General features: G+C 43.9%; 1 protein-coding gene across 1 annotated transcript in view; it reads left to right on the forward strand.

Annotated features, from left to right (window-relative positions):
• sun1b (Sad1 and UNC84 domain containing 1b) overlaps positions 1-12,678 on the forward strand; it is a 72,991-nt gene that overhangs the window by 43,046 nt on the left and 17,267 nt on the right. The window contains exons 15-18 of the mRNA XM_072481566.1: positions 2,546-2,632; positions 6,918-6,961; positions 7,048-7,189; positions 7,327-7,581. Coding sequence (XP_072337667.1) covers positions 2,546-2,632; positions 6,918-6,961; positions 7,048-7,189; positions 7,327-7,581 — 528 coding nt within the window. The remainder of the gene's footprint in view (positions 1-2,545; positions 2,633-6,917; positions 6,962-7,047; positions 7,190-7,326; positions 7,582-12,678) is intronic.

Raw genomic sequence — 12,678 nt, forward strand, 5'->3', positions numbered from 1 at the left:
CAGTGGGATTTTTTTCGGGCATGTTTGCGACTGCAGCTGGTCCAATTAAGTAAAGACTGAAAATTTTGGAAATGCGCTTGATTGTTTGACAGAACTAATAATAGAAATAATATGGGGTCCCTCAGTTAGCAACAGTGGAGGTGCATTCAGAGCAACTAATTCCATCATTGCAGCCCAGCAGCCGTGAAAATGTCCAGTTAATTCCATAAATGCTCCCTGCTACAGACTGGATCCATATCAAAGCTATGGGGCTGGATTCTCCGCTGTGCCACATTTCTGTTTCACCCCGCCCGCAGAATGCTCCGTTACGCCGGCTGGTCAATGGGATTTCCCATTGTGTGGCAGCCCCACGCTGTCGGGAAACCCCCGGGCTGCTGGCAAAACGGAGCATCCCACCGGTGGAGAATCCAGCCCATGGTATTTTAAAATACTCACTGCTGGGGACAATGTTATTGCAATTATGTTGGGGCCTGTTTTTGCTCCTATCCATCAGAGGCTTCAGAAGTTGCATTTTCCACTGTCACTCGACATAATAAGAAGTCTTACATCAGCAGGTTAAAGGTTTGTTTCAAATGACTAGCTTTCTGAGCACAGCTCATTCCTCAGGTGTGGAGACATCTCCACATCATGACTCGACATAATCACAGTGTAAATTGGCTCCATAGCATTTGTATTTGACATTTGCATATGACATGACAACCCAACGAAAATTGCGATTTGCTATCTGCCAATTGATCTAGTTCAGATGCTATCAATTCAATGTAGGATACTTAAATATTGTGACAAAATGAAACAAATAGCCACTTAGTTTTAAATCCAAATGATGCATGTCGATCTTTGAACAGCAATAATCTCGAATAAAAATGGTGTATACTGGAAATACTCAGCAGGTCTGGCAACACACTTGGAGAGAAACCTAGTTAAAGTTTCAGGTTGATGACTTGATCAGAAGCTCTGATTGCAGAGAAAAACATACTTTGCTTGCGTTTGGAATGTTTCACCCTTCCCCACAAACAAAGCCGTATTCCCTCACCAGTACAAAAAAAAAATGCTTGGACAATTTGCTCAAGTTTGGCAGAAAATGATCACTTTCCCAATTCGATTCATTTTGCACTGACAGAAATTGACTATTCTAGTCAAATATAAGTTAAAATGAGAACTCATTCAGTGCAACTATAGCTGGGAATCTGCTACGGGTCAATTCAGATAACACTCTCTAATTTCTTTCTCCGGTTTTACATATTGCAAACAGCTTGAGGTTACAAGGACAGTGATGCCAAATAGCGAAAAGACCCCATTGTTATACAGTAAAGAACTGGTAGTTCTGTTTCTATAGTAACAGCCAGTCTAGGACTGATAATTTCTTAACAAAAACTGTGTTTTTCTAATTAAATTGGCAAGCAATGGTATGGGAAAGTGGAACCAAGATATTCAAATACATATATTTCTTACAATTGATAGACAGACAGTTTGGCCGAATTGAGTGAATTATAAATTAGTTAAAGCCAATCACAGCTGTAAAGAAGGTGAAACCTTAAGATAATAAACTCCTGAAGAACCACTTGTCGGGATGGAAAAAATCCACTCCGGAATCAATCTATCTTTTTCTAAAACCTATATCCTTGCTGCTTTTGCTAAATCACCATCTTTTGTTCAAATCACTGTCATTTTATACTGTATTATGATTTGAAGAATTACCACTATCTGTATTTTTAAACTCAACCACTGTATTCGCTAAAGACAATCAATCTGACTAGCTTGCTAAAGGGCTAGTCGGAATTTGGAATTCTCGTAATGTATTGTAAGTTACCAGTGGGCACTACAGCTGACTAATAAAGTTCCAGCGGACATTGCCAAAACGCATAAACTTGATCTCTGTCATTTGGGAACTGAGAAGGGATAACGGATATCTAGGGTTCCGAATGGACACCAAAATCCCTCATGCACTATCCAAATATCTTAATCAATGTGTGTGTTGACCATTTTCCAAACATAGATATATGTTACTAATTACATGGTTGGCTTTGGCGAAGTTCCTTCAGGCTACTAACCCTAACCGACTTGTATTGTTTGCAATTAAACAGTTTAACTTTTTCTCCCAAAGAACTCCTGGGAAAGCTAATTTGTTATTGCAGGCTATGATGTGCATTCCTTAGGGGCGGCATGTGGCACAGTGGTTAGCACTGCTGCCTACAGCATTGAGGACCTGGGTTCGATTCCCGGCCCTGGGTCACTGTCCGTGTGGAGTTTGCACATTTCCCCCGTGTCTGCATGGGTTTCACCTCCACAACCCAAAGAAGAGCAGAGTAGGTGGATTGGCCACGTGAAATGCCCCTTAATTGGAAAAAAAATAATAATTGGGTACTCTAAAATTTTTTTTTAAATGATGTCCGTTCCTTTATGTAGTCTTGCCTGCCAGAGAGGCAGTGAATAGCTTTGGAATTATTTGTTTTACGTATGTTTGTTTATCTTGTGTACACAATCAGTTAACCACTTTCAACAGACACAGTTTGAAAAAAATCTCTTTTTCTTCTTTCCTCTCTAGAATCAGTTTATGGCTTTACATCAGAAGCATGAATTCCGAATCGCTGAACTGGAGTTTCTCCTTCAGAGTTTGTCTAACCGATCAGAGGTGTGGTAATTATTCATCTGCTAGCTTAATATTTGATACAACTGACACTTGTGGAATATTTAGCTACTTGCTACTGAAAAGCCTGTGGTAAATGGTGTTGGTGCATTGGATTCTTCGAATTTTGTAAAGGTGTAGAGTATAACGTAGAAACTGATATTCTTCTATTTGAGCCAGCCAGCAAAAAAGAAACTGAACTCTATGGCTAGATAAATAGCAAATCTTGCATTTAAAATATTACTAAATCATTGAGGCTTCACTCTAGTGTTTCATGACATAATTTCAACCTCTTTTAATGCTCTGCAATGCTGTGCACAATCTGCAACATAATTGCAGTTTCACAAACTTTGCCCATTTTCAACTCCCTTGCTAGTTGAGTGGGTTAAATACACTTCTATTCAATTGTTGCAGTCCAGGCGACTTGATGGGTTCGAGCCAGAATGATTGATGTCAGTGAATGCGTGACTGTAGAATGCAGAATGTTGAGGTTCACGTACGAATGACTGCTTGGACAAAACACAGTACCCACCAAGAGTCAACTGTCCTGAGGAGTGTCAAAATTGGAGAGAGCTCATTTCTTGGGACTAGTATCAGACTGATTTTATGTGGTTAATCTTTAAGTTGTGGAACTGTAATAAGTGACCCTTAGTCATTCTGATGAACGTAGTCGTTCCTGAGTGAAAAATTAAGTTGATGGTGGGTGATTGAAATACCGACTATTGGCATTGCATCACACTGTTAGGCTTGCAGACCACAAATTTTCAGGAAAGGCACATTTTCCCACAAGTTGAGGGAACTGATGCCTCATGCATTAAATACCCATATCTGTTTTACACACTGAGGCCAGCATGGAGTCATGACATTAAAGGGAGCTGGCTGTAAATGCTCATTAACGAGATTACTTGTTAAAGATAGTGGCAATTCTTCGGTTAGTAATGGCTTTAGATGTGTAATGAAGCTAATTTGTTGACATGCGCTGCAGCACGAGGAATATTCTGACAGTGGAGATGATGTGTTTACAATGCTTTTCAAAACCAGTATTCACTGAGAAAATGAGGGCAGCATGGCCGTGTTTTTAAACTGGACGCTAGATGTTTTGCTGAGAACTTGGCTAACCTTGAGTATCTGAATGTTTTACTAAAGTAAATTTTATTTTCACTATTTACAATGTTGAAGAGGGAGGTGTTCTTTTGGATGCAGTTTAGGGAAAAGTATTGCATTACTGTGAGTCAGTACAAGTCTGAGCATCTGGACTCGGGGTTAGGTTTGGGGGAAAAGAAGAGAAACTCAAACAAATGATCACCAGAAATATGCATATTATCTTAGCTGGGTGGGTTGATGCTCAGAGAAACTACAGGAGCACAAAATTCATATCTAAAAGATATATTTGTCAAAAAAAAAGTGCCTAACAACAGGTGTGAAATTTGTGGTTGACTATACATTTAATTAGTGCACAATAAAGCTGATTAAAGTTGTGGTGTTCTGTTACCAGTAACAAAGCCACATAGAGGGTATAATTGTCTGTATAATTGGTGCTTTAACTGTTTGAACTCTTGAGACATTTTAGCTTGAAATATACACACGTCTGTCTATGCTAATTCTGAGCTAGAACTGTTCAATTATTGTTTCCCTTCTGTTATGGAGTTCATGAAATCAGCTAAAGGTGATTCTTGGACAGAGATTCCAATGCAGTTCTGAAAAAGCTAACAAAGCAACAAAAGAACATCAAGTGCAAACATTGTGTATTAATTTACACCGATTTTCTACCCACCCGTACACAAGTTATTGGAAATACATTTTATTCTTTAATGGTTGAAAAAAAAAATTGTTTTGTAAAGTTGTATATTGTTAAATACAAGAAATAGGAGCCAGAGTCTGCCAGGGTCCTGTCATTCAGTAAGGTCATGGCTGATTTGATCTTGGGAAACACCTGTAACTCCCTTATATTTCAAAAATCTGTCTATCTCAGCCTTGAATACATTAAATGACTCCGACATCACAGCTCTGGTAGGTGGAGAATTCCAAAGATTTGTATCCCTCAAGAATTTCCTCCTCCTCTCCACCTTAAATGGATACATCTAGAACTGTGCCCCTTCCTTAGTCCTTGATTTTCCCCCAGGAGGGGAAACATCCTCTCTCTATCAACCACGGTCAAGCATCTTTCAGAATCTAGCATGTTTCAATAAGATCACCTCCTAAACTCTAATGAGTATAGGCCTGACCTGTTCAACATTTCCTCCTAGGACAACCACTTCATTCGCAACAATCAACCTAGAGAACCATCTCTAAACTGCCTCCACTACAGGATTTTTGCTCCTTTAAAAGGAGACTAAAACTGTAAAAAGTATTCTCGGTGTGGTCTCACTGGTACATTATACCCTGAAAGCTTAGAAACTAATACCGGATTAATATTACAACGGTGTTTTTGAAGTGCCTCTGAACTTTATGATCCCAATATATAATTTACAATGTGGGAGAATGTCCTGATGCTAAACAAGAATGTTTACTCCAATGCTTTGCATTGCCGCCTATCATTAATCTTTTTTTTAACCATCATTTGCTGGAACAATGCTCCTCCGCTAAAGCTGGGGTTTGGGATGTGAGGGTCATTGAGATGAAGTGCCTACTTTAGTTGCAGATTTAATTACATTTATTTAAATATTTGAATACGTCAAACATCCTTATCTTGCTTTCTCTCCTACCCAAGCAAATGTGACTAATTGCCCTGCAAAATCCTTTGTATTCCAATGACACAATTTGACAATCTGATGTGCCTGGTGACCTTATTTGCACTGTAATTGCTGGCTTCCAATGTTACTGAAGCTTTACTGAACAGGAGTTTTATTGTTATGCACGGTGGAAAGCTGTGTCTGGCTTGCCATCTGCTGTGACCATGATTTCAATAGCTTGCATCAAATTTCAATGGGCAATTATTCAGGCCGGTGAAACAGGTTAATAAGGTGCTGATCTGTAACCATGATTTCCCGCACATCAAAGTACTGAATAGCAATTTCCACAGCTTTTTCATGGACCTTATGAGCAAAATAGGCATCTGTGCTTCCGTAATTCACCAGATGGAAAAGACACGTTTGGCCAAGTGTGATTGTAAAGGTTATGTGGCACAGCCATTATAAGTTCCTGAAGATTTTGGAGATTTAGCCAGGCTAGCACGTTCTTAGGAGGGACAGTAGTTAGTGATTGACTGTTAAACAGTATATAGCTTGGTGGAATTCGGGAAAAGGAACTTATTTGTGTTTTTGAACATTAATCATGCATGAGTAACAATGTTAACCATAGCTAAGTAAGAAGTCTTTACAACACCAGGTTAAAGCCCAACAGGTTTGTTTCGAATCACTAGCTTTCGGAGCACTGCTCCTTCCTCAGGTGAATGAAGAGATGGGTTCCAGAAACATGTATATAGACAGAATCAAAGATGCAATATGATACTTTGAATGCAAGTCTTTACAGATAATTAAGTCTACAGGTCCAGTCGGAGCAGATGGTTGCTCACAGACGGTGACCCAAATTGGGAATCAAACCCGGGACCCTCAACGCTGTGAAATAACAGTGCTAACCACTATGCTACCATGCCACCCACAATTGAACTATTTCCACTGCTCTTTCAAGCACTACACTTATGATCTCCATAATACTATTGCTGTGTTTAAAAATAACTTCTCACCTCTGACTGTTTCTGCCCATTATTTTAAATCTTGTCTCTTCTGACAGAACGGCACGGTAGCACAGTGATTAGCACTTCCCGGCTTGGGTCTCTGTCTGTGCGGAGTCTGTACGTCTCCCTGTGTCTGGGTTTCCTCCCACAAGTTCCGAAAGACGTGCTTGTTAGGTGAATTGGACATTCTGAATTCTCCCTCTGTGTACCCGAACAGGTGCCGTAGTGTGGCGACTAGGGGGTTTTCACCGTAACTTCAATGCAGTGTCAATGTAAGCCTACTTGTGACAATAATAAATATTATTATTGATTACCAGCTCTTCCGCAGTGGAAACAATATACCCTATCAAACACCTTCACTGTTTTGAATGCTTCTTATTTTATATCTACTACTGGGAACAAACTTCTCTAGTTTCACTATGAAACTGAAGCCCCTTGTAACTGGTACTAATCTATGTCTATTTAAATTCCTCATCCATTGAATATTATGTCCCAATGTAATGGACAAAGTAACCTTTTACTTGGAAGTAAAACTGGAATAGGATAGATATCATTATTTTTGACTGACAGCTTCTCTATACAGAAATAATTTTCCTTTTTCCTCTCAAACTGCAGGAGGTTTACAAAGGGGTTGAAACTGTCAAGGCCAACACTCTGAGGTATGATGCACCATATTCCGCTTATCAAGTGTGCAGTGATTTCTGATTGGATACTATTTCCAGTTTTCTATTTTTTCTTTCCCAAGCAATGGAAATGATGAACAATACCAACACCTCGTGTCTGAACTTAAGAGACTGGATATAGAATTGTCCACTGTCAAGACAGAACTGACAAATTTGCAAGAGCTAAAGGCATCCTGTGCGAAGATAGATGGAATACAAGGAAGTGTAAGCATATTTTCCGTCTCTTATTTCTAAAAATATTTCACTATTGGACAAGCGCATTTAAAGTGACAGTGGCCAGAACAGTTATCCCAGTAAAAGTTGCAAGGTCTCTACATAAAATTGCTGTTCTGCTGTTCCAGGTTGACCATCGGGTCAGAGAATTGGTCAACTTACTGGTTTTTGGAAACAAACCAGAAACTTCACCCGAGTCCTTCAAGGAATGGATGTCCTCACAGTTTGTTAGCCAAACTGAACTCCACGTCCTGTTAAAGAACTTGGAAATGAAAATCCTGAAAAATCTCACTCAACATTGGATTGAAACAAAAAAACTGCCAGATGCACAGGTGGCTGCATGTGCAGTTACTAATGCTGGGATAAGTGGCATTTCAGAGGAGGTGAGTACAGTTCAGATTGTTATTCCTGTACCTTCACTCCACCCACTACCTCCTTTTCTGTATGAAAAAGGATTTTGTCCTGCTCCATAAGATTGAGATTGTGGCATCAAAGTTATTGTAATATTTCCTAACATAGCTTGGTATGTTGGGAAGGTACTCCAATATTGCTCATCAACTCAGTAGAACTTGTCTCATTGTGTATAGAAAATAGACACTTCCCGATCCACTTAGGAACATATTTTACCCCATTTCTGGTTCTCTCCAAATACCTAGGAGCAATTAAGAAATCTTTTTTTTTTTTTTTAGAACTTATTTTATTACAAACACGTATCAAAGCAGGTTACAGCAAATAAACACTCCGGGAAATATACTTCCCAACAATCAACTATACAGCCTGTACAGATTTCCCCCCTTTTTCACCCCCCCCCCCCCCCCCCCCCCCCCCCCGCGCGACGAATAGCTCCTCAAACACAGTCACAAACAACCCCCACATTTTCTCAAACTCCCCTGCTGAGCCCTTTACCTCATTCTTTATCTTGAACCGCAGGAATTCGTACAGGTCACCTAAACATGCTGCTACCCCCAGCGGCGATGCCGACCGCCACTCCAGCAAAATTCGCCACCGTGCAATCAGAGAGGCGAAGGTCAAGACATCGGCCTTCCTCCTCTCCATGAGCTCCGGCTTCTCTGAAACCCCAAATATCACCACCAAAGGGTCCGGGTCCACTCCCTCCTCCACTATCCTGGCTAAGACCGCGAACACTCCCGCCCAGAATCTTCCCAATTTTTCCCAACCCCAAAACATTTGCCTGTGATTGGCTGGCCCCCGCCCACAGCTCTCGCACTCATCTGCTACCCCCTGAAAGAACCCACTCATTCTCACCTGAGACATATGCACCCTATGCACCACCTTCAACTGTATCAGGCTCATCCTTGCACAAGAGGAGGTCCCATTTACCCTCTGCAGTGCCTCACTCCATATTCCCCAATTGATCTCCCCTCCCAACTCCGCTTCCCATTTTTCCTTGATCTTCACCACCCGCTTACCTGCCTGCTCCCCCAGCAACTTATATATATCCACAAATTTTCCCTCCCTTTCACATCCGGAAGCAGCAGTCGCTCCAGCAGGGTGTATCCCGGCAACCGAGAGAACCCCCTCCAGATCTTTCGTGCAAAACCCCTAACCTGCAGATACCTGAACTCACTACCCCTCGGCAGCTCTACCCTCTCCCTTAGCTCATCCAGACTGGCGAACCCTTCCTCCAAATACAAATCCCTCGCCTTGACCAACCCCACTTCCCTCCACCTCCTGTATACACTATCCAGCCCCCCCCCCCCCCCCCCCCGGCTCAAATCCATGATTCTCGCACAGCGGCGTTAGTACCGACATCCCTTCCGTCGTAAAATGCCTCCTCAGCTGATTCCATATCTTCACCGTGGACTGCACCACTGGGCTCCCTGAATACCTACTCTGAGCCATTGGCAATGCTCCTCGAACTAGACTTCTTACAAAATTCCACCTCAATCCTAACCCACTCTACCCCTTCTCCTTCCCACCACCGCCGCACCTTGTCCACATTCGCCGCCCAATAATAATGAAGCAAATTCGGCAGTGCCAGCCCTCCTAATCCCACGTCACATCGCCGACCCCCTGAGAGCCATCGCCAACAGCTCTATGGCCAGCGCAAACAGCAACGGTGACATTGGGCACCCCTACCTCGTACCCCTGTGTAAGTCAAAGCTTTGTGAGCTCGTATCATTTGTCCTCACCCTCTCCCTTGGTGCCCCATACAGCAACCGCACCCATGCCACGGGCAGCACGATAGCACAGTGGTTAACACAGTTGCTTCACAGCTCCAGGGTCCCAGGTTCAATTCCTGGCTTGGGTCACTATCTGTACAGAGTCTGCACGTTCTTCCCGTGTCTGCGTGGGTTTCCTCCGGTTTCCTCCCACAGTCCAAAGATATGCAGGTTAGGTGGATTGGCCATCCTAAATTGCCCTTTGTGTCCAAAAATGTGGGGTGAGGTTACGGGGATAGGGTGGAGGTGTGGGTTTGGGTGGGGTGCTCTTTCCAAGGACCGGTGCAGACTATCCGGGCCGAATGGCCTCCTGCACTGTAAATTCTATGATATCGGCCCAAACCCAAACCTTCCCAAAACATCGAACAAGTACCGCCACTCCACCCGATCAGATGCCTTCTCTGCGCCCATGGACACCACCACCTCCGGTACCAGAGCCCCTGACGGATTCATCACCACATTCAACGGCCGTCTTATATTACTCGCGAGCTGCCTTCCCTTCACTAAGCCTGTTTCATCTTCTGCAACGAACCCCGGACACAGTTCTCTATCCGTCCCGCCAATACTTTCACATCCGTGTTTAATAATGATATGGGTCTATACAACCCACATTCCACCGGATCCTTCCCTTTTATGGGGATTTGTGTGATTATTGCCTGCGTCATCGTCTCCAGCAACTCCCCCTTCTCCAGTGCTTCATTAAACGCTCCTCACAGATGTGGTGCCAGGTCTGCTGCAAATTCCTTATAAGATTCCGCCGGGTAGCCATCCGGCCCAGGGGCCTTCCCCGACGTCATACCCCTGATACTATCCAGCACCTCCCTCAGTCCCAGGGGCTCCTCCAATGCCTGCCTCTTTGCTTCCTCCACCTGGGGAAATTCCAGCTTGTCCAGAAATCACCCCATGGCCCCCTCCTCTTCTGCGTCTGCCTCATGAAGTCCCTGGTAGTACTCCCTAAATGCGTCATTTATCTTCCCTTGCTCCAACACCACATCCCCAACCCCATTCCGTATCTTCAATATTTCCCTGGACGCAGCCTGCTTCCGCAGGTGGTGCGCCAGCATGCTGCTCGCCTCCCCATACTCGTATTGCACCCCTCTTGCCCTACTCAATTTCCTACCGTCCTCCCCGTTGTCAGCCAGTCAAATTGCCCCTGCAACTTTTTCCTCCTTGCCAATCCCTCCACGGTGGGCACCCTCAAATATTCCCTGTCCATCTTCACTATCTCGCTCACGAGGCCATGTTCCGCCCTCCTTTCCTTATCCGCACGAAACGTAGACAAAATAATTTCCCCCCGGACCACTGCCTTCAATGCTTCCCAAAAATGCCCGCTGACATCTCCCCATTCTGATCCAACTCCACACACTCCTTAATCGCCGACCGGACCTTATCATCGGTAGTGGGGAAAATGCTTGAATCCATTATCAAGGATTTTATAGCCGAACATTTGGAAAGCAGTGGTAGTATCAGTCAGAGTCAGAATGGATTTATGAAGGGAAAATCATGCTTGACAAATCTGTTGGAATTCTTTGAAGATGTAACCAGTACAGTTGACAAGGGGGAGCCAGTCGATCTGGTATAGTTAGACTTCAGAAGGTGTTTGACAAAGTCCCGCATAAGAGATTATTGTGCAAAATTAAAGTGCATGGGATTGAGGGGGTAATGTATTGAGGTGGATAGAAAACTGGATGGCAGAGCGGAAACAAAGTAGAGATCAATGGGTCCTTTTCAAATTGGCAGGCAGTAACTAGCGGGTTACCACAGTGATCGGTGCTGGGACCCCAGCTATTCACAATATATATTAATGATTTGGATGAGGGAACAAAATGTAACATCTCTAAGTTTGCAGATGATAACAAGTTAGGTGGGAGGGTGAATTGTGACGAGGATGCAGGGATCCTACAGCATGATCTGGACAGGTTGGGCGAGTGGGCAAATCAATGGCAGATGCAGTATAATTTGGATGTGTGAGGTTATTCACTTTGGAAGCAAAATCAGGAAGGCAGATTACTACCTGAATGGTTACAAATTTGGAAGGGGGAGTGTGCAGTGGGACCTGGATGTCCTTGTGCACAAGTCGCTGAAGGTAAGCATGCAGGTACAGCAGGCGGTAAAGGAGGCTAATAGTATGTTGGTCTTCATTGCGAGAGGTTTCGATAATAGAAGCAGGGATGTGTTGCTGCAATTATACACGGCCTTGGTGAGGCCACACCTGGAGTATTGTGTGCAGTTTTGGTCTCCTCTGAGGAAGGATGTTCTTGCTCTCAAGAGAGTGCAGCGAAGGTTTGCCAGACTGATTCCAGGGATGGCGGGACTGTCATATGAGGAGCGATTGACTAGGTTGGGATAGTACTTATAATATTTTAACGGGACTAGACAGGGTAGCTGCAGGGAAGATGTTACCATCATGGGTGTGTCCAGAACCAGGGGTCACAGGCTGAGGATTCAGGGTAAACCATTTCCGACAGAGATAAGGAGACATTTTGTTACACAAAAAAAGAGTGGTGAGCCTGAATTCATTACCACAGGAAGTAGTTGATGCTAAAACTTTGAATGTATTCAAGAGGCGGCTAGATGTAGCACTTGGGGAGAATGGGATCAAAGGCAATGGGGAGAAAGTGGGATTAGGCTATTGAGTTGGATGATCATGACGAATGGCGGAGCAGGCTCGAAGGGCCAAAAGGCCTCTTGCTCCTATCTTCTATGTATCTATCACAAAAATGTCCATCTGCCAACAACCCCGAGTCAAACCTCCATGCTGGCCTCTGCTCTTGTCCCGTTCTAAACCAAATCTCCAGCCAGTGGGGTGCATGGTCCGAGATAGCTATTCCCGCATACTCTGCCCCCTCCACCCCAACCAAAATCTCCCGATTCACTACAAAGTAGTCAATCCTCGCACACACCTTACGGATGTGTGAAAAGAAGGAACACCCCCATACCCCTGTGTTCTCAAAACGCCATGGGTCCACCATACCCATCTTTTCCATAACCCCCCCCCCAGCTCCCTCGCCATTCGCACCATACCCATCGTCCTGGGGTTCGACCTATCCACCCTCTGCTCCGGGACACAGTTTAAAATCTCCTCCCATGATCAACTGGTGCATGGCCAAATCCGGGATCGCTCTTCATAAAATCCACATCAACCCAATTTGGGGCATACACATTTACCACCACTACCGGTGCCCCTTCCAATACCCCACTCAATCTCACATCTCCCACCTGGTCCCTTCACCATCTCCGCATTCACAAATCCCATTTTTTTTGCTCATTAAAATCGCACAGGGCTAAATCGCTGGC

This window comes from Scyliorhinus torazame, chromosome 17, assembly GCF_047496885.1.
Source record: "Scyliorhinus torazame isolate Kashiwa2021f chromosome 17, sScyTor2.1, whole genome shotgun sequence".
Classification (NCBI taxonomy): Eukaryota; Metazoa; Chordata; class Chondrichthyes; order Carcharhiniformes; family Scyliorhinidae; genus Scyliorhinus; species Scyliorhinus torazame.